General features: G+C 44.6%; 2 protein-coding genes across 2 annotated transcripts in view; both read left to right on the top strand.

The window, feature by feature from the left end:
* LOC143956538 (legumain-like) overlaps positions 1–25,387 on the top strand; it is a 49,115-nt gene that overhangs the window by 7,756 nt on the left and 15,972 nt on the right. Inside the window, exons 3-9 of the mRNA XM_077466742.1 lie at positions 3,752–3,849; positions 7,563–7,644; positions 11,204–11,289; positions 13,779–13,854; positions 15,818–15,880; positions 16,654–16,720; positions 22,918–23,036. Of these exons, the coding sequence (XP_077322868.1) occupies positions 3,752–3,849; positions 7,563–7,644; positions 11,204–11,289; positions 13,779–13,854; positions 15,818–15,880; positions 16,654–16,720; positions 22,918–23,036 (591 nt within the window). The remainder of the gene's footprint in view (positions 1–3,751; positions 3,850–7,562; positions 7,645–11,203; positions 11,290–13,778; positions 13,855–15,817; positions 15,881–16,653; positions 16,721–22,917; positions 23,037–25,387) is intronic.
* LOC143956536 (legumain-like) overlaps positions 1–25,387 on the top strand; it is a 248,129-nt gene that overhangs the window by 7,677 nt on the left and 215,065 nt on the right. The window lies entirely within an intron of this gene.

Genomic DNA, 25,387 nt, shown 5'->3' on the forward strand with positions numbered 1-25,387 from the left:
CCAAGAGTAACTGTGAGGGCTTATAGTGTTGTGGCAACACCAACACCTAAGGCCCAAAATTTCTGCAGAGCATATAGGGCAGGCCCCTACTTTCAAACATCCAACTTACAAATGACTCCTACTTGCAAACGGAAGGAGACAACAGGAAGTGAGATGAAATCTACCCCTAGGAAGGGAAATTCTCTCCTATAAGGGTTGATATGGGAAAAACGTGTCTCCTCTCCACTGATGCTTTATCACCAATCCTTGATTCACTAAAAACACCAAATTTTCAAAAAACATTTGTCATTGGGACAGAAGAAAAGAGGTTTAACCTTAAACTACAGGGTTCTTTACTGTAAGAGCGGCAAAGATGTAGAATTCCCTTCCTCAGAGATGGGCATCAAAAGTTTCAAGAAACTATTAGATAAGCACCTGAACAACCACAACATACAGGGATATACAATGTAATACTGACACATAATCAGAAAACATAGGTTGGACTTTCTTTTTTCAACCTCACCTACTATGTAACTATCTAATGATTGCACAGTACAAGGGTTGCTTTTCCTTCTAATCTCCAGGGACAAAGTTGCTCTATACTCACCTCAACTGCCTTTTAGCTCATATTTATTATTGTATGGTGAACTTTACACTACACTGGAGTTTAACCAAGGTCACATTGCACAGGAATCATTTATAGTACAATATACAGCCGGGGAGATGAAGGGGAGATGAAGAGAGTTCAGGCTTATCGGCACTGTACATTCCTCAAGGCTCCAAGTGTAAATACTAAAGGGATGACGACATCTGTTTTCATATACACTATATTACCAAAAGTATTAGGACACCTGCCTTTACACGCACATGAACTTTAATGGCATCCCAGTCTTAGTCCGTAGGTTTTCAATATTGAGTTGGTCCACCCTTTGCAGCTATAACAGTTTCAACTCTTCTGGGAAGGCCATCCACAAGTTTTAGGAGTGTGTCTATTCTTCGAGAAGGGCATTTGTGAGGTCAGGCACTGATGTTGGACTAGAAGGCCTGGCTCATAGTCTCCACTATAATTCATCCCAAAGGTGTTCTATCGTGGCACTGTAATTTATTATAAAAAATTACCATCCAAGTTCCTCTGCTGCTGGAGATCCTTCAAGCAGATGCAAGGAAGGGTTTAATATCTAAAATATTTGCAACTTTGTTCTCTATCCAAGATCCAGCTTCTTTGAAGTGTAGAGCAAAATAGGTGGCTGACATTGGAGTAACCCCTTCCAGACCGCCGCACGCCGATATAAGTCGGCAGAATGTCACAGGTAGGCAAAAGGGCATGCAGGTATATCCCCTTTAAGATGCAGCATTGTGGGCGCATCCATGCTCTGTAACCGCAGGTCCCGCTGACTGTACGTCCCCTGGTGTCCCACGTTCGTGTCACAGAGCCGCGGAATTGGGAAATGCCTATGTAAACAAGGCATTTCCCCGTTCTGCCTAGTGACATGACAGAGATCATCCCTCCCTGTCATCGGGATCAGTGATCGCTGTCATGTCAGTGGTTGCCCCCCCCCCCCCCCCCCCCCACAGTAATGCCCTGTACACACAGTTGGACTTTCCGACAAAAAAATGTGCGATCGGAATGTGGGAAGCTGAAGATGCTAAAATAAATGGAAATGCCACCAATCCACGCAAATGAAATAATTGATGAATTAGTTAGTATACTGTGAGGTTTATATTGTGAAAATATGAGAGCAGGACGTTGTATAAAATCAGATGAAGAATGAAAAAACAAACAAATTAGTTAAAACCACGCTCTCTACAAAGTGCAAAAATAACCAATTAGTTAACACAAAAAAACTAGTGAAAATGCCAATAATTTCTGACACCGTAAGTGTTTTTTAAGCCAAGGTCCAAAATATAAATGTTATTGTGTTCAAATAAAGTATTATTCAAGCCTGACAGACAAATTCTGAATGATTTCTGGTTGAGGTCTTCCTAATATTCGGCGATCATCAAAAAGGGTTAATCTTCCACCACCAGCACCGGTCACACAGTCTACTCACCAGAAAGTAGTGATTCTCCTTACAGGAGTCGAGCACGCTTGTATGGAAAATGCCGATTGGAATCTCACCGCAGTGGCTTGATCCAAGTGTTGTGAAGATAGGAATGCTGTGACCTGCCTGGACACTGGGTGGGCTTGCTTAAAATGTGATTGATTGATCATTAAACCATCAATGCCATAGGTTGGGAGAAAAAAGGAATGTTCCCATAGTGAAGTATATATCATATACTTCATATATATATGAAGTATATATATATAAATATCAAGAAAATTTATTAAAAATTGTAATAAAAACAAAGTGAAAAAAAAATGCATACGTTCGTGCAGACAGTCTTTACACAAACGCCGCTGGTGGAAGTGGCGTATCACGTTCAGTATACCCTACCAGTTTCGTCAGTACGCTCTGATGTCATTAGGGGTCATACGAATGGGCACGTCGCCTCCATATAAATACAACCGCCAATTAACAATATCCAATCCAGTGCCATCCTCAATAGTTGCAAAGAAAGATGTCATTATGAAGAAATGGATGGATATAAACTTCAAAGAACTAATATATTGTAATATTATTGTTTAAATAAAATTAATTTAAACTGCCATTATGTGGCTAAAAAAGCCAAATTGACATATCGAATGTGTTGAACACATCCAAACTGCCATCTTGTGGCCGAAAAGTCGAACCACAATTAGAGGATAAAAATTTATATTCATATAGACTGCCACAGTAAATATTAATATTCATTTTTATCCTCTAATTGCGGTTCGACTTTGCGCAAATACGGTGTGACAAAGTATTGCAATGACTGCCATTTTAATCTCTAGGGTGTTAAAACCCCCAAACAATATATTTTTTTTTTCTAAGAAATTTTCTAGCAAAAAATAAACAAAACAAATTTTAACTTGTAAACTACAAGTTTGGAAAATAGGCCTGGTCTTAAAGTGGGTAAAATAAAAGTAAACCGTAAAGTTAGCCCAATTTTTTTTTTGTATAATGTGAAAGATGATGTTACACTGAGAATCGAGATCTTTATTTTCCAGCGGTGGGCACGCGGAGCCTCAGACACAGCATATATATGAGGTGTGTGGTCCAGAAGTGGTTAAAAAAATTGTAACATGCAAAAAAATATATATTTTCCTGGTAGGAGAGTGGTTAAAGAGGAAATAAACCCTGATGGGTTTACTTCCTCTTTCATTCCCTGCAAAGGTAAAGCATAATGGACTACTATGCATCGCATCGCATCGCATAGTAGTCCATTATGTGTCACTTACCTGACACAGGAGCCAGCGATGTCACCGCTGTCCCCTGTAGTCTGGCACATCCATCTTCTCGGTGGGGTCTCGCAGCTCCGCCGCTGTCATTCGGCGAAGCCGCGATGACGTCACTCCCGCGCAAGTACACGGGAGCCGACACGTGCGGCAGCTCCGTTGTTGGAAATGCCGCCCTCAGTGCGCCTGTCTTCAGGCAAATATCTCCTAAACCGTATAGGTTTAGGAGATATTTCTTGGACCTACAGGTAAGCCTTAATCTAGGCTTACCTGTAGGTCAAAGTGTGTTGTAAGGGTTTACAACCACTTTAAGCTCTGGGGGAAGGGGAAGATCTTTGGGCCCCCAAAATGCATTTCATTGTCCTTTCTATGGTCATTTACTGAACCAGTGAATGATTGTTGGACTCTTTCTGCTATAACTGTATATAACATTTACCTCTGACATTGTATTTCCAGGCTGACGTCTGCCACGCGTATCAAATCGTCAAGAACAACGGCATCCCTGATGAGCAGATCGTGGTGATGATGTATGACGACATCGCAGATAATGAAGTGTAAGTGTTATGTACAATAAAACTAGAGATCGTCTGACTTTGTTCTTTATCTGGGGTTCCACTTTCATAAGTCCATAGAAGAGAATGTTGGTCGGTATTGGGATTGGCTCCCACTGCTGTCAATTGCAGCTAATGAGGAGAGGGGGCAGGGCCATGCCATGGCTCTGTTATTATGGGCACATAGAGCAGGGCTCAGGAGCGAGCACGCACCAGTGCCCCCCATGGCAAGCGGCTTGCTATTGGGAGCACTGCTTATGGGAGAGGAGCCAGGAATGTCAGCGGGGGACTGAAGAAGACCAGGGCCGCTCTGGGTGTTTTTTTTTTCCCCTAAAAAAAATTTGTTGTTGGGCAGATTAAAAACCACAAATTGCGATAAAACACACTAAAAGCTTATCCATTGAAGACTATTAAACAAAAAAGCACTGTTTTGCTTTTAAAAAAAAGTCCCTGACCCTTTCCAAAAACGCAGAGGCACAAAATGCATTGATGTGAACGTGTTCCATAGGAGCCCTTGTTAAAAAGAATGCGTTGCGTTTCTACAAAAATGCATAAAAAAACGAATTGATGTGAATGGAGCCTTAGTAGTATTAAAAAAAAAAATCCCTGTACATATCCCATAGATTGTAGATTCTATAACTTTCATAGGAAACCAATCCATATACACTTATTGGTATTTTTTTTATTTTTTTTTATAAGTTATGTAACAAAATACATTTTGGCATAAAATTATAGAGACATTTTATTTTTTTTTTAAATGTTTTTTATTGGATATGTCTTATAGCAGAAAGTAAAACTTTTTTTTCTTTTCCAAAATTTTTAGTTTGTTTCCTTTTTTTATATAATAAAAAAACAACTCAGTGGTGATCAAATACCACCAACAGAAATCTCTATTTGTTAAAAAAAATTATATAAATTTCATTTGGGTACAGTGTTGTATGATCATGCAATTGTCAGTTAAAATAACGCAGTGCCATATCGCAAAAAATGGCCTGGTCTTGAGGGGATTAAAACCTTCTGGAGCTGAGGTGGATATAAACCAAACTTAGATGAACGGCACTTAACTCAATGCTGGGAATCTCATTGTTCCTAGAACAGGCTGCATGGGATTTGTTTGTGTGCATTGCCCTGGGAGGGGAAAATGGAAGGATTCTTGAAAGAAAAAAAAAAAAATTTTAGTAGATTTTTTTTTTTTAATTCCCAGGCTTTCCTTTTTTACTTTTATTTTCACCAGTAAAACACTCGCTTCCATAGGGTGACAACGCTTTAATATATATAGTGAATAAAAAAAATTGTGCTCATAAGTTTACATACCCTGGTAGAATTTATGAATTTTTGACCATTTTTCAGAGAATATGAATGATAACACAAAAACTTTTCTTTCACTCATGGTTAGTGTTTGGTAGAAACCTTTTATTATCAATCAACTGTGTTTACTCTTTTTAAATCATAATGACAACAGAAACTACCCAACTGATCCTCATCAAAAGTTTACATACCCTGGTGATTTTGGCCTGATAACATGCACACAAGTTGACACAAAGGGGTTTGAATGACTATTAAAAGGTAACCATCCTCACCTGTGATCTGTTTGCTTGTGATTAGTGTGTGTGTATAAAAGGTCAATGAGTTTCTGGACTCCTGACAGACCCTTGCATCTTTCATCCATTGCTGCACTGATGTTTCTGGATTCTGAGTCATGGGGAAAGCAAAATAATTCTCAAAAGGATCTGTGGGAAAAGTTGAACTGTATAAAACATAAAAGATATATAAAAAGATATCCAAGGAATTGAGAATGAACACTGCTGATTGGCAAACTCTAACCAAGAAGTGGAAAATGAGGAGTTCTGTTGAAACCAAACCATGGTCAGGTAGACCAACTAAAATTTCAGCCACAACTGCCAGGATGCAAAGAAAAACCCACAAATAGCTTCAGATGGGACACAGGACTCTCTGAAAACATGTGGTGTAGCTGTTTCAAGATGCACAATAAGGAGGCACTTGAAGAAAGATGGGCTGCATGGTGGAGTCGCCAGAAGAAAGCCATTACTACGCAAATGCCACAAAGTATCCCACTTAAAATACGCCAAACAGCACAGAGACAAGCCTCAAACCTTCTGCCACAAAGTCATTTGGAGCGATGAGACCAAAATGTAGCTTTTTGGCCACAACCATAAACGCTACATTTGGAAAGGAGTCAACAAGGCCTATGGTGAAAGGTCCACCATTCCTACTGTGAAACATGGAGGAGGATCGCTGATGTTTTGGGGATGTGAGAGCTACAGAGGCACAGGAAATTTGGTCAAAATTGATGGCAAGATGAATGCAGTATGTTATCAAAAAATACTGGAGGAACATTTGCATTCATCGGCCAGGAAGCTGTGCATGGGACGTAGTTGGACATTCCAACATGACAATGATCCAAAACACAAGGCCAAGTTGACCTGTCATTGGCTACAGCAGAATAAAGTGAAGGTTCTGGAGTGGCCATCTCAGTCTCCTGACCTCAATATCATTGAGCCCCTCTGGGGAGATCCCAAAAGGCGCCGTTAATGTAAGACAGTCCAAGAATTTACAGGAACTGGAGGCTTTTTGCCAAGAGGAATGGGCAGCTTTACCATCTGAGAAGATAAAGAGCCTCCTCCACAAATACCACAAAAGACTTCAAGCTGCCATTGATGTTAAAAGGAGGCAATACACGGTATTAAGAACTGGGGTATGTAAACTTTTGATCAGGATCATTGGGTGGTTTCTGTTGTCATTATGATTTAAAAAGAGTAAACACAGTTGATTGATAATAAATGGTTTCATCCAAACACTAACCATGAGTGAAAGAGAGAGTTTTTGTGTTATCATTCATATTCTCCAAAAAATGGCCAAGAAATCATAAATTCTGCCAGGGTATGTAAATGTGTGATCCTACACTGGTCGGGGGTATGAATGCGCTCTGCCAGCGGCTAACTCCCTTTGTGATATTACACAGTGGGTACCACAGACTTTGTCCGCCAGCACCCACCGATCATCAGCCAGACAGAATGGCAGTTAGCCTATGTAAACAAGGCAGATCGCTGTTCTGACCTGAGGGAAGCCATGGATCCCATGTTCCTACAAAGCGAGGACAAGGATTTATTTCTACCCCCTAGTAAAAGCACCTCCCATAGTTTTTGTAAAACACTGGCTAGGCACACAATTAACCCTTTCATCGTTAACCTCTTCCTAGCCAGTGTCATTAGTACAGTGATAGTGCATATTTTTAGCACAGAACACTGTAGTGGTGTCTGTAAAAAGTGTCAGAATGTCTGCCGCAATATCACAAACTTTTTTAAACCAATCAATATACACTTATTGGGATTTTCTTTTTACCAAAAACGTAGCAGAATACATATTGGCCTAAATTATTATTGTTTTTTTTTTTTTTTAATTTACGTTTTTGATTTTGTTTTTTATAGTGCAAAAAATAAACCCGTAGAGGTGATCAAATGGCACCAAAAGAAAACTCTATTTGTGGGGGAAAAAAAGGACATCAATTTTATTTGGGTACAGCGTCGCACGACTGTGCAATTGTCAGTTAAATTAACACAGTGTCATATCACAAAAAAACGGCCTAGTCATGAAGGGGGGTAAATCTTCCAGAGGTCAAGTGGTTAATTCTAAAGAAGTGTGAGTAATATGCTAATATTATACAATGTATATATTTTTTTTTTTTTTATGTCCAGGAATCCAACCAAAGGAATCATCATAAACCGGCCCAATGGGACAGACGTGTACGCCGGAGTAATTAAGGACTACACAAAGGAGGTAACCCTCACCATTTTGATGCTGCAGTGGAATACCCCTTCCCTGCATCATGTGTTCCCAGCCACAGGTCCCACTCGGGGTCAAGACTGGGCGCCATTATAATAAAAAGGAAAGTGCACAGCAAAAGATGGAGATGGAATGGAAAAAACGCTTCTCCAATCAAACTGCTTTTGCACACCTGTGCAAGTGCGGATCTGCCATGGGGCTCTGCCAGGTCTGGGGGAATTCAGTAACCAAAACTGCAGTGTTTATCCTCATGACACATTACAGGAAGCACCCTCATGGCTAACAGAGGACAGAATTAGAAATAGACCAGAAAAACTTAATAAGGTCACCGGGACCAGATGGCTTGCACCCAAGGGTACTTAGGGAACTCAGTCAAGTAATTGCCAGACCATTGTTCCTAATTTTTACTGACAGTCGAGTAGAAAGGTACCAACTGATTGGAGAAAAACCAATGTAGCACCAATATTTAAAAAAAAAGGTCCAAAATACACCCCTGGGAATTACAGAGCAGTTAGCCTAACATCAATAGTATGTAAACTCTTGAAGGGGATGATAAGGGATTATATACAAGATTTTAGTGATGACAATGGTATCATTAGCAGCAATCAGCATGAATTGATGAAGAATCATTCTTGCCAAACCAATCTATTAACCTTCTATGAGGAGGTGAGTTGCCATCTAGATTAAGGAAGGCCCGTAGACGTGGTGTATCTGGATTTTGCAAAAGCAATTGAAACAGTTCCCCATAAACGTTTACTGTACAAAGTAAAGTCTGTTGCCATGGACCATAGGGTGAGTTAAATGGATTTAAAATAACCAATCCTATTTAATTCATAAACGACCTGGAGGATGGGGGAAATAGTTCAATCCCTGTATTTGTGGACGATATTAAGCTAAGCAGGGCAATAACTTCCCCGCAGGATGTGGAAACCTTGCAAGGAGATCTGAACAAATGAATGGTGTGGCAACTACATGGCAAATGAGGTTCAATGTAGAAAAATGTAAAATAATGCATTTGGATGGCAAAAATATGAATGCAATCTATACACTGGGGGGAGAACCTCTGGGGGAATCTAGGATGGAAAAGGACCTGGGGGTCCTAGTAGATGATGGGCTCAGCAATGGCATGCAATGCCAAGCTGCTGCTAACAAAGCAAACAGAATATTGGCATTAAAAAAGGGGATCAACTCCAGAGAGAAAACGATAATTCTCCCGCTCTACAAGACTCTGGTCCGGCCGCACCTGGAGTATGCTGTCCAGTTCTGGGCACCAGTCCTCAGGAAAGATGTACTGGAAATGGAGCGAGTACATAGAAGGGCAATAAAGCTAATAAAGGGTCTGGAGGATATTAGTTATGAGGAAAGCTTGTGAGCACTGAACTTATTCTCTCTGGAGAAGAGACGCTTGAGAGGGGATATGATTTAAATTTACAAATACCGTACTGGTGACCCCACAATAGGGAGAACTTTTTCAGCAGAAGGGAATTTAACAAGACACGTGGCCACTCATTAAAATTAGAAGAAAAGAGGTTTAACCTTAAACTGAGTAGAGGATTCTTTACTGTAAGAGCGGCAAGGATGTGGAATTCCCTTCCACAAGCGGTGGTCTCAGCGACATCGAACAGGAAACTATGAGATAAGCACCTGAATGACCGCAACATACAGGGATATACAATGTAATACCGCCATATAATCACACACATAGGTTGGACTTGATGGACTAGTATCTTTTTTCAACCCTCACCTATTATGTAACATCTGTGCATTGCCAGACCATCAAAGACTGAGGGGGTCTGCTATTGCTCATTCTACTTGTTTATGGCCAGCATTGGTGTGTGCACCCCAGAGCACAAATACACATGCTTGTATATCAGTAGAGCAGTGGATGGCGTCAGTTTTTTATTTTTATAAAGGAAAAAAATATTTTAATATTTTTTATTTATTTATATATTGTTTTTGGAGCCCCATAGTTTACTATGCTTCAATGCAGGATGGACATAGGAGCAAGCAACACAGATCACTCACTGTTCATTCAGGAAAGGAAGGGGCTAGTAAATTAAATATTTACTGGTCCCTTCCCCTACTCTCCATCCTAAAACATCCCCCTGCAGCAAGAAGGAGAATAGGGAACTTGGCGGCACTGCAGGGGGAAACGGGGCACCAGAAAGCAGGGGGAATCAGCATGGCACGTGCTGATTGAGGTGGGGGAGGGGGTGAGAGTTTGTAGAAAGAGGAAGAAAATCCTGTGATTGTGAGGCCATTTAGTATGGGGAGTTGGTTCCTTGCTATATTTTAAATAAAGTGAAAATGCTATCGGTATGGCCAGCTTTCGCTAACCAGTGGAGGTCTGGATTACTCAGAGCCCTTTGGGCCTTTGTGTTTTCCAAAGGCCAACTCTTCTCCTGGTTTATCTGTCTGAAGGAGCCATTGAGGACAAATGGATTTACAAGGTCTGGCTATCCAGTCCCAAGAGTGGCATCTATTGCCATGCTGATGATCTCATTGTTCCTACAACATGCTGCACATGATTCCTCCCCCCTCCCTGTGCAAAGGCTTGTAAAATTCAAACCAGGCTGGTGGCTTGGAAGTGAACACAAGCAACTGATTTCCGCCCCAGTCATTGTCCTCCCACCACTAGACCAGTAATTGCCCTTCAACTCTAAAGTCTCGGGGACATATTCACCAAGACAGAGGTGGCATCTTCCACTTTTTGAAGGTTCACATTTGCAGAATTTGGGTTGCAGTGGGACCACTATAGTTGGAAATTGTTCTGTTCCCAGCGGGGAGTCAATGCACCCAGATCTGTAGGTGGCATTTGTGATTCGCCATTACTTTCCTTTGTTCTATGTTCTAGATCCTGGGAAGTAATTATTGAGGCTTAGTCAGTGCTGGAAGTGTTTTGCTTAAAGCAGGAGTCCGCCGGGACTCCGCGTTTTTTTTTTTTAAAAGCCAGCAGCTACAAATACTGCAGCTGCTGACTTTTAAAATAGTGACACTTACCTGTCCAGCGCGCCCGCGATGTCGGCACCCGAAGCCGATCTCTAGATCGTCTTGTCGGGTGCTGCCGCCGCCATCTTGGGTATGGGAATCAGGAAATGGAGCCTTTCGGCTTCATTTCCCGGTTCCCTACTGCGCATTCGCGAATCGCGCTGCGCAATAAGGATGGTCCCCGCTGTCTCTGGGATCCGTGTGTTTCCCAGCAGGCAGCGGGGCACTTGCGGAAAGGGGCGGGCACTTGCGGAAAGGGGCATAATTCCGCAGAGAGCTATCCCGGAAGTGGGTGCAGAATACCTGTACTGTACAGGTATCTGCACCCCCCTCCCCCCTGAAAGGTGCCAATTGTGGCGCCGGAGGGGGGGAGGGTTCCGATGAGCGGAGGTCCACTTTAGGGTGGACCTCCGCTTTAACCCTCCGTCATAGCACTACTTCGATTTTCCTTCTCATATTCCAACAAAGCTCAGAAAACATTTTGGCCACCATGAGAATTTAAATATTTTATCGAAGGACCTTTTTATCCTGTGTTGCTGATGATGTGACTGTTGTTTCTTTCTAGTTCGTCACTCCTAAAAACTTCCTGGCCGTTCTCCGAGGTGACGCAAATGCGGTGAAGGAACAAGGATCCGGGAAGGTGATTAGGAGGTTGGTGAATTGTTATTCTTTAACCCTTTGGATTTGGATCTCACATGAGATGGCTGCTGGGATTAGAAGAGGGGAATATGGGATTCTTGTGTAGAAACGGACCTATGACCCATCTAATAAGGGTGTCCATACTTCTGAAATGTGATGTCCCCTGTTGGCCCTCTCATTAAAGCAGAAATCCCCAGCTTGGCAGTTTTTACATATTTGGACCAATGGAAGTATGTATGTTCTATGCCTGTGGGATCCTCCTGGCAGCTGGAAGTTACTGTAGTAGACACTGCTACTACTGTAATCTCCACTAGCTTCCAGGTCTTGTGTCGTGTGGCTGCCCTGCTGTCTTGTGACCACCGGAGGTCGCTCTGATTGGACAAGGTGTAGATCGTGACATTCCCTCCTGCCTCTCCACCTCATTCAATCATAAAATGCTTTGCATTTATAGAGAAGTGAATGACACCCTTGGCCAGGGCTGGACTGGGACAGAAATGTGGCCCTGGAATTCCTCCAGAATGGCCTACTTACATTTTGAGTGCCCCATCAGCACCCCTTACATCAGAGTGTCCCATGAGCAGCCCCCTTACATCAGAGCATCCCATCAGCACCCCCTTACATCAGAGTGTCCCATCAGCACCCCCTTACATCAGAGTGTCCCATTACCAGCCCCCTTACATCAGAGCATCCCATCAGCACCCCCTTACATCAGAGTGTCCCATTACCAGCCCCCTTACATCAGAGCGTCCCATCACCAGCCCCCTTACATCAGAGTGTCCCATGAGCAGCCCCCTTACATCAGAGCATCCCATCAGCACCCCCTTACATCAGAGTGTCCCATTACCAGCCCCCTTACATCAGAGCGTCCCATCAGCACCCCCTTACATCAGAGTGTCCCATGAGCAGCCCCCTTACATCAGAGCATCCCATCAGCACCCCCTTACATCAGAGTGTCCCATCAGCACCCTTTACATCAGAGTGTCCCATTACCAGCCCCCTTACATCAGAGCGTCCCATCAGCACCCCCTTATATCAGAGTGTCCCATCAGCAGCCCCCTTACATCAGAGTGTCCCATTACCAGCCCCCTTACATCAGAGCATCCCATCAGCACCCCCTTACATCTGAGAGTCTCATTACCAGCCCCCTTACATCAGAGTGTCCCATGAGCAGCCCCCTTACATCAGAGCGTCCCATCAGCACCCCCTTACATCAGAGTGTCCCATCAGCACCCCTTACATCAGAGTGTCCCATTACCAGCCCCCTTACATCAGAGCGTCCCATCAGCACTCCCTTACATCAGAGTGTCCCATCAGCAGCCCCCTTACATCAGAGTGGCCCACTGAGCCATCGGCCCACCGGGAAACTCCCGGTAGTCCCGATGGCCAGTACATGCCTGCCCTTGGCAAACAATCAACCTCCTGTGTTCACAGGGCAGCCGCTCAGCACGGGACCCAGAGGTTAGTAGAGATCACTGTAGTGTAGGTGTAGTAGCAGTGTTTGCTTCAGTGATTTCCAGCTCTCAGAGGGTCCTGAGCCAGGACAAGGGGTGGCTGCCCTGGGCACTGTGGTATCATGTGAGGGGGCACTGTGAGTAGATTGAGGGGGAGGGGATTTGTGTTATGCAGACTTTGGGGGAGCAGCAAGGGGTAAAAATTGTTCTAGGAGGGGACATTTGGGGGTGTTTGCTAGGAATGGTGATTCATGGGATTTGTGTTGGGAGGGGGATAGAAGTGGTGATATGGTAGAGAAGGAATAGGATTTGTGCTATGAAGAGAAATTTGTTTTCTTGGTGGGGGGTTAATTTGTGCCTTTTTTTAGGGGAGGGGATTTTTGCTGGCACATATTGTTCATACATCTTGGGGAGGGCACAGTTGGGCATGTTTTCCGTGGGCTCTATGTGACCTTGTCCCGGCACTGGATACATACATGGCTACATTGGTCCAAGCTAGGCCAATGTAGATGTATTTAGTGTCGAGACAAGGTCACCTATAAAAATTGCCTTATCTGGAAATCCTCTTTAAAATGCAAATGAGCAGTACAAGCTGAAAACTTAATTCATTTTTAATTTTTAAGGAAAACTCCCCCTGTCCATCCATGTCTCCATGCTTTAATTTGCTGAGAAATCACTTTGAAAAACACCCCCCTAGCATCACAAGCACAAGCCGTAGTGTTGGCCATCTTGAGTAAGGGCAGATAATTCATGTAGCTTTTACTTGCTGAAATCTACCTGCCCTTAGCTCAAGCATACAGGAAAAGGAGGGTGTGCTAAGCTGAGATGGCCCCTCCTCCAGATAAAAGGGGGGTGCCCATGAAAACTCCTGGGATGTATGACATAATTTTCACCTAGGCCAGAAACCAGGAAGACTCTGGGGGGTGGTTGGTAAAATGAGTAACTAGAATGTGACAACTCTGCTCTGAATAGGAACTCTGCACAGCTTTCAGTTATAACATACGACATCACATAATTTGGGTAAGTCCATTTTTTTCTGTTCTCTTGCAGTGGACCGAAAGACCATATCTTTGTCTACTTCAATGATCACGGAGCTCCGGGTTTACTGGGCTTTCCCCATGATGTGGTAAGCACCAAACTAACCCCCCCCCCCCCCCCCCGCCACAGCCGCTCGTACCGTATCCCTACTGTGGCTCCTGTTCTGGGAGGAAAACGGAGAGGAAGCTGCATTTCAGATATAAGAACCAGCTGCTGCTTCTGCTAACGCGTTTAATGTCCTCCTTATGTTACTTCCCATAGAAGATCATTGTCCAGTCCAACCACTAAAGAGGACCTTCACTCAGAAAGTGAAGATTTACTGTTATAGCGGGACATCTAAAAAAGTAACCAAGCATTACTCTGAACAATGTACCTTTTTTGTCTGGAAAAATAGCAGAGCACTTCCTGGAATGTGAGTGTGCCTAGGCACCTCCGTTTTGTAGCCTTAGGCCTCGTTCAAATGGAGGATTACCGGCACTGGGATGCGTAAGTGTTGCATGTACCCCCTGGCGGAAGTCCCATAGCTGTCAATTTAACCATCATCCCTGTGATCTCTAGATGAATAAAACAGAAAGAACAATGTTTCTTTTTGTCTTTCTGTTTCAGCAGCTGGGCAATGTTGTTCATAAACAGTGTCAAGCTGCTTTTTTTCCACAGCTCCAATAGCCCCGACTTTGTTTACACTTCAGCTGTCAACAGGGGAACCCCACTGACAGCTGAATGAGTGATCGCCTATTAAGGGTGGGGCCGCCCCACTCCTTAAAGCGGTAGTAATCCACTGGTGCTTCAGAAAAAAAAAAAAGATCCTGCAAGCCAATGTTATAATGTGCTAGTAAGCATAGAATACTAGCACATTATGAGAAACTTACCTTGGAATGAAGCCATCCAGTGCCACAATGACACCGATGGGACGGCTGACATATTCCCCTGGTCTTCCTTCCGGGTTTGTGGCCTCTGGCTACATGAGTGGCAGGGGGCACGATAACGTCAATTTTGGCATGGGCTCTGGGGGTCCGGTACTGTAAGCTACACCAGAGATGTCAATGGCTGCATGCACTCTAAATATCTCCTAAACTTTGCAAGTTTTAGGAGATATTAACTGTACCTACAGGTATTATAGGCTTACCTGTAGGTACAAGTGGTAGTACAGCGTTTACTACCACTTTAAGAATCAATAATTGCCAGCCTTTTTTGTCTTATGTATCAGCTGTCATTTGGGGGAATCCCCCACTGTGTGTGTGCATATATACACATACATATTATATATATATAAATAAAATATATAAAAATTTTGACCAACCATTGGAAAGGGGAGTGCGGTGGCAATGCACTATTTGCAGCCCCCCCTTCCCAACGGTCAGTCACCTGCACCGCTTACCCCGGGCAGCGCTTCCCCTGTGTCTCTTCCTCAGCATCATGGTGGTGTGTCTACCCCTCGGCATCACAGTGGTGTCCTCACCCTGCATTTCCTCCATCAGCCAATAGGGTAGCTTGTCCTTTCAGCCAATAGGGAAACCGATCTCAGGACCTGCTTCCCGGTTGGTCAGGAGGTAGAATCAGTGTGACAATAGCAGGTATTGTCACACAACTGGGTGGGCTTCCGGCCAAAGCCCACCCTTTTTTGAAGCCCATTAGAGCCTAGGGCTCTAATCATGTGCTTCAACAAAATAACCCCCCCATTGGAATCCATGTGTCTGGCACCCTGCATGTAGATGGGGGGGGGGGGGTGTCCCTCATGCGCCCCCTATGGACGGGCTGCCACTGCTGCTCCTCTGATTTTCCTTGAAAACTAACACCAACTTTACCCCAGTTATGATTAGAAAATTGAATAAACGTTCTTAATACAAATTTAAAAAAAATTAACAATATTCTACTAGTGTACAGCCAAATTTTATGTAGATAAAATATATCAAGCCCTTGTGCAGATGTACTGTACAATGTTACCATTACACACACACACAGCTGTGACTGTTATAAAGAGTCCTTTGACATAATTCATACATTGTGTCTTTTGGTTGTAGTAACTCTTTGATTTGTGTCCTCCATTGCAGCTCTTCGAGGAGGAACTGTATCACACCATTAAGTACATGTATGACAACAAGCTGTACAAAAAAGTAAGTGCCTAACGGTGTCATGGGAAGTGGACAGTTTCTATGATATGCAATAGGGGAGCAGTGGCCCCCTCCCCTGTCTCTGGATTTGATTGACAGCAGCAGGAGCCAATGGCTCCTACCCAATGAAGTGCAAGACAGCAGCTGCTCTCATGCACATTGTTGGGGGGGGGGGGGGGGGTGGTCTGGTTGCAGACAAAAGGGTTTTCACCTTAATGCATGGTGAAAAAACACGAGCCTTTACGATCACTTTAACCTTTGACAAAAAATAAAACCTGGAAGCTGGTTGGTTACTATGTAGACCTGCACCAAATGTTGAATTCTCTGGGTTTAGTAAATCTCCCCCAATGTATCGGTGTGCTGAGTAGTGGTGGCTGGTGCTTAACTTTTTTGGGGGGGTGGAAAATAACCCCCCCCCAGATCCACACTCACCCCTCCTGGGTCGCGGCTTTCCCAGCCAACCCGGTCTTCTATAGATCTGCCTCCTGTCCCAATTGGCCAGGAGGAGAAGCTGGAAACCAATAGGGAATATTGATTTGCTAGTGTCAAGTGAGTGTTTTTGGGGTGCAGTGCTCTGTGCCCCAAGCCTAACCTTTTTCAAGCCAATTGGAGCCTCTGGCTCTAATCATGTGTTGGTGGGGGGGGGGGGGACTCATAGAAACGTATGAGTCCGGAGCCCCGCAGGAAAACTAGGGGGCGGCGCCCCTTATGGACCAGCCTCTTTTGTCTTTTGTAGAAGAACCTGTTGGAGTGACATGGAGATATTTCTCTTACAGATGGTTCTGTACATCGATGCGTGTGAGTCCGGCTCCATGGTGAGATACTTCCCCAACGACATCAATTGTAAGTGCGGCTGAGATTTGCCTCAGTTTTCTCCAGAAGAGCAAAATCAACCATATACATTGCAAATGGTATTACAGATTCCCATTTACAGAAAAGGATTGCCATGGCAGTCAGCAATTCTGAAGCTGGCAAAGATTACGCCCTCTGCTGATTGGAGAGCTCTGGCTTTGACTCAGCAAGGATGCATGCCCAGTGTTGCCAACCCTCAGTATTTTTACTGGCAGCTAGTACAAATATGGGCACTTTTTCTCATGCCAGTAAATGCAGATGACAGGAAAAGGTTGTCAGTAAAATATGGCTGATGCTGGGCTCAGAACTGCAGTCCGGACCTGACTGAGACCATCCAAGTGCCTGCTACAGTGCGTTCTGGTGGAGGCAGTGCCTGAGCATGTTGTGTGATGTCATGGCGCAAGGGAACCCAGCGGCCGAAGCCTCATGGGTGGGTCTGCGGGATGGGAGCAAGGCAAGCCGGGAGCAGGCCTGTAAGTACTGTTTGGACTGGAGTGGACTGAACCTGGCATGGAGAGGGACTGACGCTGTGACTTAGGAGGGGGCATGTCATGTCCATGATCTGTGCTTTCAGTGTCCCTGTAAAAGTCAACTTCATGTGTGAGTCGGGACAAGGTCACCTAGAGCCCAGGGGCGAACGTGCCAAACTGCCCCCCCCCCCCCCAGATGTAAGAATATTACATGTGTCAGGAAAAATCCCCCCAAAAAAAGATTGGCTACTAATCTGCATAAATCCCCCCAGCACAAATCCAACACCCCTCAGAAAAAAGTTCTATTCCTAGCACAAATCCCCCTCCCTCCTCTACTATATCACCACTTCTAGCACAACCCCCCCCCCCCAAATCAACCTTTAGGCTACTTTCACACAGGGGCAGTTTTTTCAGGCATTTTAGAGCTAAAAATAGGACTTGAAAATTGCCTCCCGATGTCACCCCGTGTGAGAGCCCGAGTGCTTTCATACTGGGCCGGAGGGCTTGCGGGACATTGGAATTCGGCTTCGGAAGCGCCACACCACGGGCAGTTTTAACCCTTTCATCGGGGGTTAAAAGCACGCCGCTGAAACGAGCAGTGCTTTACCGCCAACACAGTGTGAAAGCAGCCTTATAGCACAAAGTCCCTCCTTCCATCCCCTTCCCAACACAAATCCCCCTGAATCACCATTCCTAGCAGACACCCCCAACTGTCTCCTAGAATTTTTTTTACCCCCTCAATCTACTTTTGCTACCCCCACCTCACATGATACCACAGTGCCCAGGGCAGCCACCCCTCCTGCCCACCCATTGTCCTGGCCCTGTATGTACCATACCTCCTAGGACCCCCTGAGAGCTGGGAGGGACCGCAGAGAAGAAAATGAATTATATAATGATACATCAACTCATTTTTTGTACATTTATCTGATTGTTTTGTTGATTTTACATTTAGATGGCATCTTTTAACAAGATACAATAAAACTGATGTTTTTATGACGTGGAGGTTTTTGCATATATTTGGATTCTCACTTTCTTGGCACATTTAAATTGATTTGTAAAGCTTCAGGGTTTTTTATTTTTAAAACAAACATGTTATACTTACCCGCTCTTTGCAAGGATTTTGCACAGTGGGCCCCCGATCCTCCTTTTCTGGGGTCCCCCAGGGGTGCTCCTGGCACCTCCTCTTCTTGTGTGCCCCCGTGGTGAGCCGCATTCCCTGGAGGCCCCCCATGCGGGTTCCTTCCTGAGTCCTGCTGCTACATCCATCGACACAGACAGCAGGAGTCGGCCCCGCCCCCTCTGGTTCTCATGTCACTGGATCTGATTGACCGCAGCGGGAGCCAATGGCTCCTGCTGCTATAAATCTATCCAATCAGGACCAGAGACAGCAGATGGTGTGCACGTCCCTGTTGCTGGAACGATCAGGTTCAGGTAAGAAAAAGGGGGGGTTGGGTGTCTGGGGAGGCTGCTACAGCACAAAAGGTTTTTCACCTTAATGCTCTTTTTTTGACTGTTGAGTGTATCCACAGAAACCACCCTGTAATAGATACACACTTTTGTTTATTGTGAAAAACCTCCTGTGATGCAGCAGCCTCCCCAGACCCCCCCTTTTTTTTACTTACCTGAACCTGATCGTTCCAGCAACGGGGACGAGCACAGCAGTTCCTGCCGCTGTCTTGGTTCCCCATTGGATAGATTGATAGCAGCACAGCCATTTGGCTTCCGCTGCTGTCAATCAAATCCAATGACGGGGGGCGGGGCTGAGTCATGCTGTCTGTTAATGGATGCAGCAGCAGGATTCAGGAGCGAGCCTGTGTGGGTGCTGCAAGGGAAAGGGGCTCCCCACTGGAGCACTTGAGAAGAGGAGCCAGGAGCGCTGCCGGGGGACCCCAAAAGAGGATCAGGGACACTTTTTTTTTTTTTTTTTTAAACTAACCTTTTACATATCCTTTGTAAGGTAAAAATCTCTGAGGGTTTACAACCCCTTTAAAGACCCTTCCCTGGTGGAGGAATAGCCTCGTATCAGGATGGATCCTGGTCTTCCTTCATTAGGGGAAATTACAATTGTATGCAATTTAATAATGCAATACATATACTAAACTGTTAAAATTCATCCATTTATTATAAAATGATATATTGCAAGCTTTGCCTAACAAGACTTCTGTTTGTGAGTATACAAACATATAATGTATGGAAATTCTTATACTGTAGAACAGACTGACCTGCTGTGTGTCTGAAATTCCTTCCCACGGAACAGATATTGTGTAGTATGGATAGCAGGGCTTTTTTTCTCATAGACTAGGTGCGGGAATTCCCCCCTTCCGAGTTCCCCCTTATCTACGCACCCTACGCTCCTCTGAGCACCGGCCCTTGATCCCACCCCCTACCCACCTCCCAGTACTACCCCAAGTATTATTTTGTGGTGCTAAATAATTTGTATGGAATGTGCTGTTGTCTAATAACAAGAAAAGCAGTAAAATTTATATCCTTCACACAATAATAGACTCTCCCCAGCAACAATGGACCCCATCCCAGCAACAAAAGGTCCCCCCAGCAACAATGGGTCCACTCAACAACAATAGCATCCCACCCTAGCAACAATAGATCGCTAACACAAATAGACTCCCCTAGCAACAATTGACCCCATCGCAGCAATAATGGATCCCCTCAGCGACAATGGACCCCATCCCAGCAACAATAGGTCCCCTCAGCAACAATGGACCCCGTTCCAGCAACAATGGACCCCGTCCCAGCAACAATGGGTCCACTCAGCAACAATGGACCCCATCCCAGCAACATTAGGACCCCATCCCAGGAACAGTTGGTCCCCTCTGCAACAATAGGATCCCACCCTAGCAACAATAGATCACCAACACAGCAATAGACTCCCCTCAGCAACAATGGACCCCATCCCAGCAACAATAGGTCCCCTCAGCAACAATGGACCCCACCCCAGCAACAAAAGGTCCCCCCAGCAACAATGGGTCCACTCAACAACAATAGGATTCCACCCTAGCAACAATAGATCGCTAACACAAATAGACTCCCCTAGCAGCAATTGACCCCATCGCAGCAACAATAGATCCCCTCAGCAACAATGGACCCCATCCCAGCAACAATGGATCCCGTCCCAGCAACAATAAGTCCACTCAGCAACAGTGGACCCCATCTCAGCAACAATAGGTCCCCTCAGCAACAATGGACCCCATCCCAGCAACATTAGGACACCATCCCAGCAAAAGTTGGTCCCCTCTGCAACAATAGGATCCCACCCTAGCAACAATAGATCACCAACACAGCAATAGACTCCCCTCAGCAACAATGGACCCCATCCCAGCAACAATGGGTCCACTCAACAACAATAGGATTCCACCCTAGCAACAATAGATCGCTAACACAAATAGACTCCCCTAGCAACAATTGACCCCATCGCAGCAACAATGGATCCCCTCAGCAACAATGGACCCCATCCCAGCAACAATAGGTCCCCTCAGCAACAATGGACCCCACCCCAGCAACAAAAGGTCCCCCCAGCAACAATGGGTCCACTCAACAACAATAGCATCCCACCCTAGCAACAATAGATCGCTAACACAAATAGACTCCCCTAGCAACAATTGACCCCATCGCAGCAATAATGGATCCCCTCAGCGACAATGGACCCCATCCCAGCAACAATAGGTCCCCTCAGCAACAATGGACCCCATTCCAGCAACAATGGACCCCGTCCCAGCAACAATGGGTCCACTCAGCAACAATGGACCCCATCCCAGCAACATTAGGACCCCATCCCAGGAACAGTTGGTCCCCTCTGCAACAATAGGATCCCACCCTAGCAACAATAGATCACCAACACAGCAATAGACTCCCCTCAGCAACAATGGACCCCATCCCAGCAACAATAGGTCCCCTCAGCAACAATGGACCCCACCCCAGCAACAAAAGGTCCCCCCAGCAACAATGGGTCCACTCAACAACAATAGGATTCCACCCTAGCAACAATAGATCGCTAACACAAATAGACTCCCCTAGCAGCAATTGACCCCATCGCAGCAACAATAGATCCCCTCAGCAACAATGGACCCCGTCCCAGCAACAATGGATCCCGTCCCAGCAACAATAAGTCCACTCAGCAACAGTGGACCCCATCTCAGCAACAATAGGTCCCCTCAGCAACAATGGACCCCATCCCAGCAACATTAGGACACCATCCCAGCAAAAGTTGGTCCCCTCTGCAACAATAGGATCCCACCCTAGCAACAATAGATCACCAACACAGCAATAGACTCCCCTCAGCAACAATGGACCCCATCCCAGCAACAATGGGTCCACTCAACAACAATAGCATCCCACCCTAGCAACAATAGATCGCTAACACAAATAGACTCCCCTAGCAACAATTGACCCCATCGCAGCAACAATGGATCCCCTCAGCAACAATGGACCCCATCCCAGCAACAATAGGTCCCCTCAGCAACAATGGACCCCATCCCAGCAACAATAGGTCCCCTCAGCAACAATGGACCCCGTCCCAGCAACAATGGGTCCACTCAGCAACAATGGACCCCATCCCAGCAACATTAGGACCCCATCCCAGCAACATTAGGACCCCATCCCAGGAACAGTTGGTCCCCTCTGCAACAATAGGATCCCACCCTAGCAACAATAGATCACCAACACAGCAATAGACTCCCCTCAGCAACAATGGACCCCATCCCAGCAACAATAGGTCCCCTCAGCAACAATGGACCCCATCCCAGCAACAATAGGTCCCCTCAGCAACAATGGACCCCATCCCAGCAACAATAGGTCCCCTCAGCAACAATGGACCCCACCCCAGCAACAAAAGGTCCCCCCAGCAACAATGGGTCCACTCAACAACAATAGGATTCCACCCTAGCAACAATAGATCGCTAACACAAATAGACTCCCCTAGCAACAATTGACCCCATCGCAGCAACAATAGATCCCCTCAGCAACAATGGACCCCGTCCCAGCAACAATGGACCCCGTCCCAGCAACAATGAGTCCACTCAGCAACAGTGGACCCCATCTCAGCAACAATAGGTCCCCTCAGCAACAATGGACCCCATCCCAGCAACATTAGGACACCATCCCAGCAAAAGTTGGTCCCCTCAGCAACAATAGGATCCCACCCTAGCAACAATAGATCGTCAACACAGCAATAGACTCCCCAAGCAATAATGGACCCCACCCCAGCAACAATAGGCCCCCCCCAGCAACAATAGATCCCTCACATAACAATAGACACCCCCAGAAACAATTGACCACACCCCAGCAACAATAGACCCCCCCCCACACACACAGCAACAATGGACCACCCACAACAAAATACCACCCTCAGCAACAAAAGATCCACCCAGCAACATTAGACCTCCCAGCAGCAACAACAGATCTCCCAGCAGCCAGCATCAATAGGCCCATCATCATACAGCAACGATACACATTTCCCTCAATAGTAGATTCCTACCAGCAACATAAGACCCCCAGCAACAATGGATCCCCCACACAAAACAGATCCCCACCAGTGACAATAGATCCCCCAGCAGCCAGAATCAATAGACCCTCCAGCACATCCCTTACATGCATTTAGTGCTAGAGGTGCCAGAACTACGTTCCCCCGCATTCCCGCTGAAAAAAAAAGCCCTGTGGATCATTATATCTTCTATATTTACATTTTCACGTTCTATTTTGTAGTTTATGCCACCACAGCCACCAACAATACAGAGGATTCCTCGGTCTGCTATTTTGATAAGGAGCGAGACACATTTCTTGGTGATTGTTACAGCATCAACTGGATGGAGGACTCGGAAGCGGTGAGGTTTATTTCTGTACAGGCATTAAAACTAGACCCGTGCGGTTCGTTTGGCTCAGAATCGAATTTTGGACACATTTTTCAGATGTATCTCAATTACAATAGTAAGAAATGTAACCACTTCAGCCCCAGAAGGATTTACCCCCCCCCCTTAATGACCAGGCCATTTTTTTGGGATACGGCACAAGAAAAAATATTATTTTTGATGTGAAATTTTTTTCAAAATCATCAAAACCGGAAGTGGCATCAGAGGTCCCTCTGGTCCTCCAAGGTCATAGAGCTGAATGGGGGCCATCATGCCCTCACTCAACTTACTGCCCAGCAAATGGCCACTTTGCTTCCAACATTAATCATTTCAGCCCTGGAAGATTTTACCCCCTTCCTGACCAGAGCACTTTTTGCTATTCGGCACTGCATCTCTGACAATTGTGCGGTCGTGCGACGCTGTACCCAAACAAAATTGATGTCTTTTTTTCCCCCCACAAATAGAACCTTTTTGTGGCATTTCACTGTATTAGTCACTGGTCCCCAAAAGGTGTCACAATATCCTGCCACTATGTCGCAATCCTGCTAAAAATTGCTGATCGCTGCCATTACTAGTAAAACCAATAAAAAAGTAAAGTCCATAAATCAATCCCATGGTTTGTATATGCAATAACATTTGCGCAAACCAATCAGTATACGCTTACTGGAATTTTCTTTTTACCAAAATATGTAGCAGAATACATATTGACCTAAATTGATAAAGAAATTCGATTTTTTTGTATCGGATGTATTTTATAGCAAAAAATAATTTTATTTTTTCCTAAATTGTTGCACTTTTATTGTTTATATCACAAAAAAAAAAAAAAAAAAATCACAGAGGTCATCAAAAAGCTCCTATTTGTGGGGAAAAAAAGAACATCAATTTTATTTGGGTACAGCATCGCACGACGTGCAATTGTCAGTTAAAGTAATGCAGTGCCATATCACAAAAAAATGGCCTGGTCATAAAAACTTCCGGGGCTGAAGTGGTTAAGCGAATCCAAAATAACAAACCAAAATTCGATTTGAAAACAAAATTGAATTTGAAAAATTAGAAAAGGAATTTCTAAAAAAAAATACAACAAATAATAATCTAATTGAATATGACCATCTTCCTTAATTCGAATAGAATAGAATCCAAAATAATAGAAAAAAAAAATAGAATAGATAATAAGAGAAAAGAATGGATTCAAATATAAAGAATATAGCCATCTTCAGAAATTCAAATGGAAATATTATTTTTGAATTAAAATAGAAAAAAAAAAAATACTATAGAATATAAATTTTAGAATTAATTTGAATAGAATAAAAATATTCTATTTAAATTTTGGAAGATGGATATATATTATATTCTTTCTATTCTAATATATATGTGTATATGTGTGTATATACATATATATATATATATATATATATATATATAAAATTCTATTTTGTTCCATAAATAACCAGTATACAACAACTGCATTTAAATAGCAAACTTGAATGCGTTTTCGAATGCCGATTTAATCATTCCTACTTTTTTTTTCTAATTCAGTTGAATTTTTTTGAACTGAATAGTAATAACATCCTGCACATGTCTCCTTTTAAAATTCCTTGATTTATACCAACAGCTCACCAAGTATCTGGAATAAAAACTGTATAAGCTGTCCAAAGGCAGCCCATCAGCCCTTGTGTTTCTAGAGACCATCCTGTATAGACAGGGCTGCTGTTAGAAATCACAGGCCCCATACAGCCTACCTTACAGCCCCCCCCCCCCCCCCCACTCGGTCAGAAGTGATTGGGGACATAGATTTATCATTCACAAACTGAAGCATAGTGAGGACAGTTTACTATGCTTCAGTGATGAATGGACACAAGAGTGATTGGAATGGAAGGGTCCAATAAATTTATATATTTACCGGCCCCTTTCCCCCCTCTCTTTCCTTCCCAAAACATCCCCCCTGTGTGCCTGCAGCAGGAGGGGAGGGAAGCTGGAACCACTGTGGGGGGAAAGGGACACACAGGTGGGCCCAGACAGCAGATGAAAGGAGTGCATGTGTGAAGACCAATCCCCTGCTGTGCAGCCGGAGGGAGAAGCTGGTGGAGGATTGATGTCTGCAAGAAGACCGTACAGCCGGTCCTCCTGCTCAGCATGTGCCCGGGCCACTATTTTGAACTGATGGGGCCCAGTACAGGAGGGCTGGCTCTACTGCATTATCAGCGGCCCTGGGTATAGATAATAAATTCACAATAAATAATATAATGTACATAGACTGTAACAGAATAACTGCTTACATTTCCTATCATTCCCTATCAGACCATAGTCAGCTTGGCTGACAAACCTCC

The sequence above is a fragment of the Lithobates pipiens genome, unplaced genomic scaffold (assembly GCF_037356315.1).
Source record: "Lithobates pipiens isolate NorthernLeopardFrog02 unplaced genomic scaffold, aLitPip1_a1.2 Scaffold_37, whole genome shotgun sequence".
NCBI classification, from domain to species: Eukaryota; Metazoa; Chordata; class Amphibia; order Anura; family Ranidae; genus Lithobates; species Lithobates pipiens.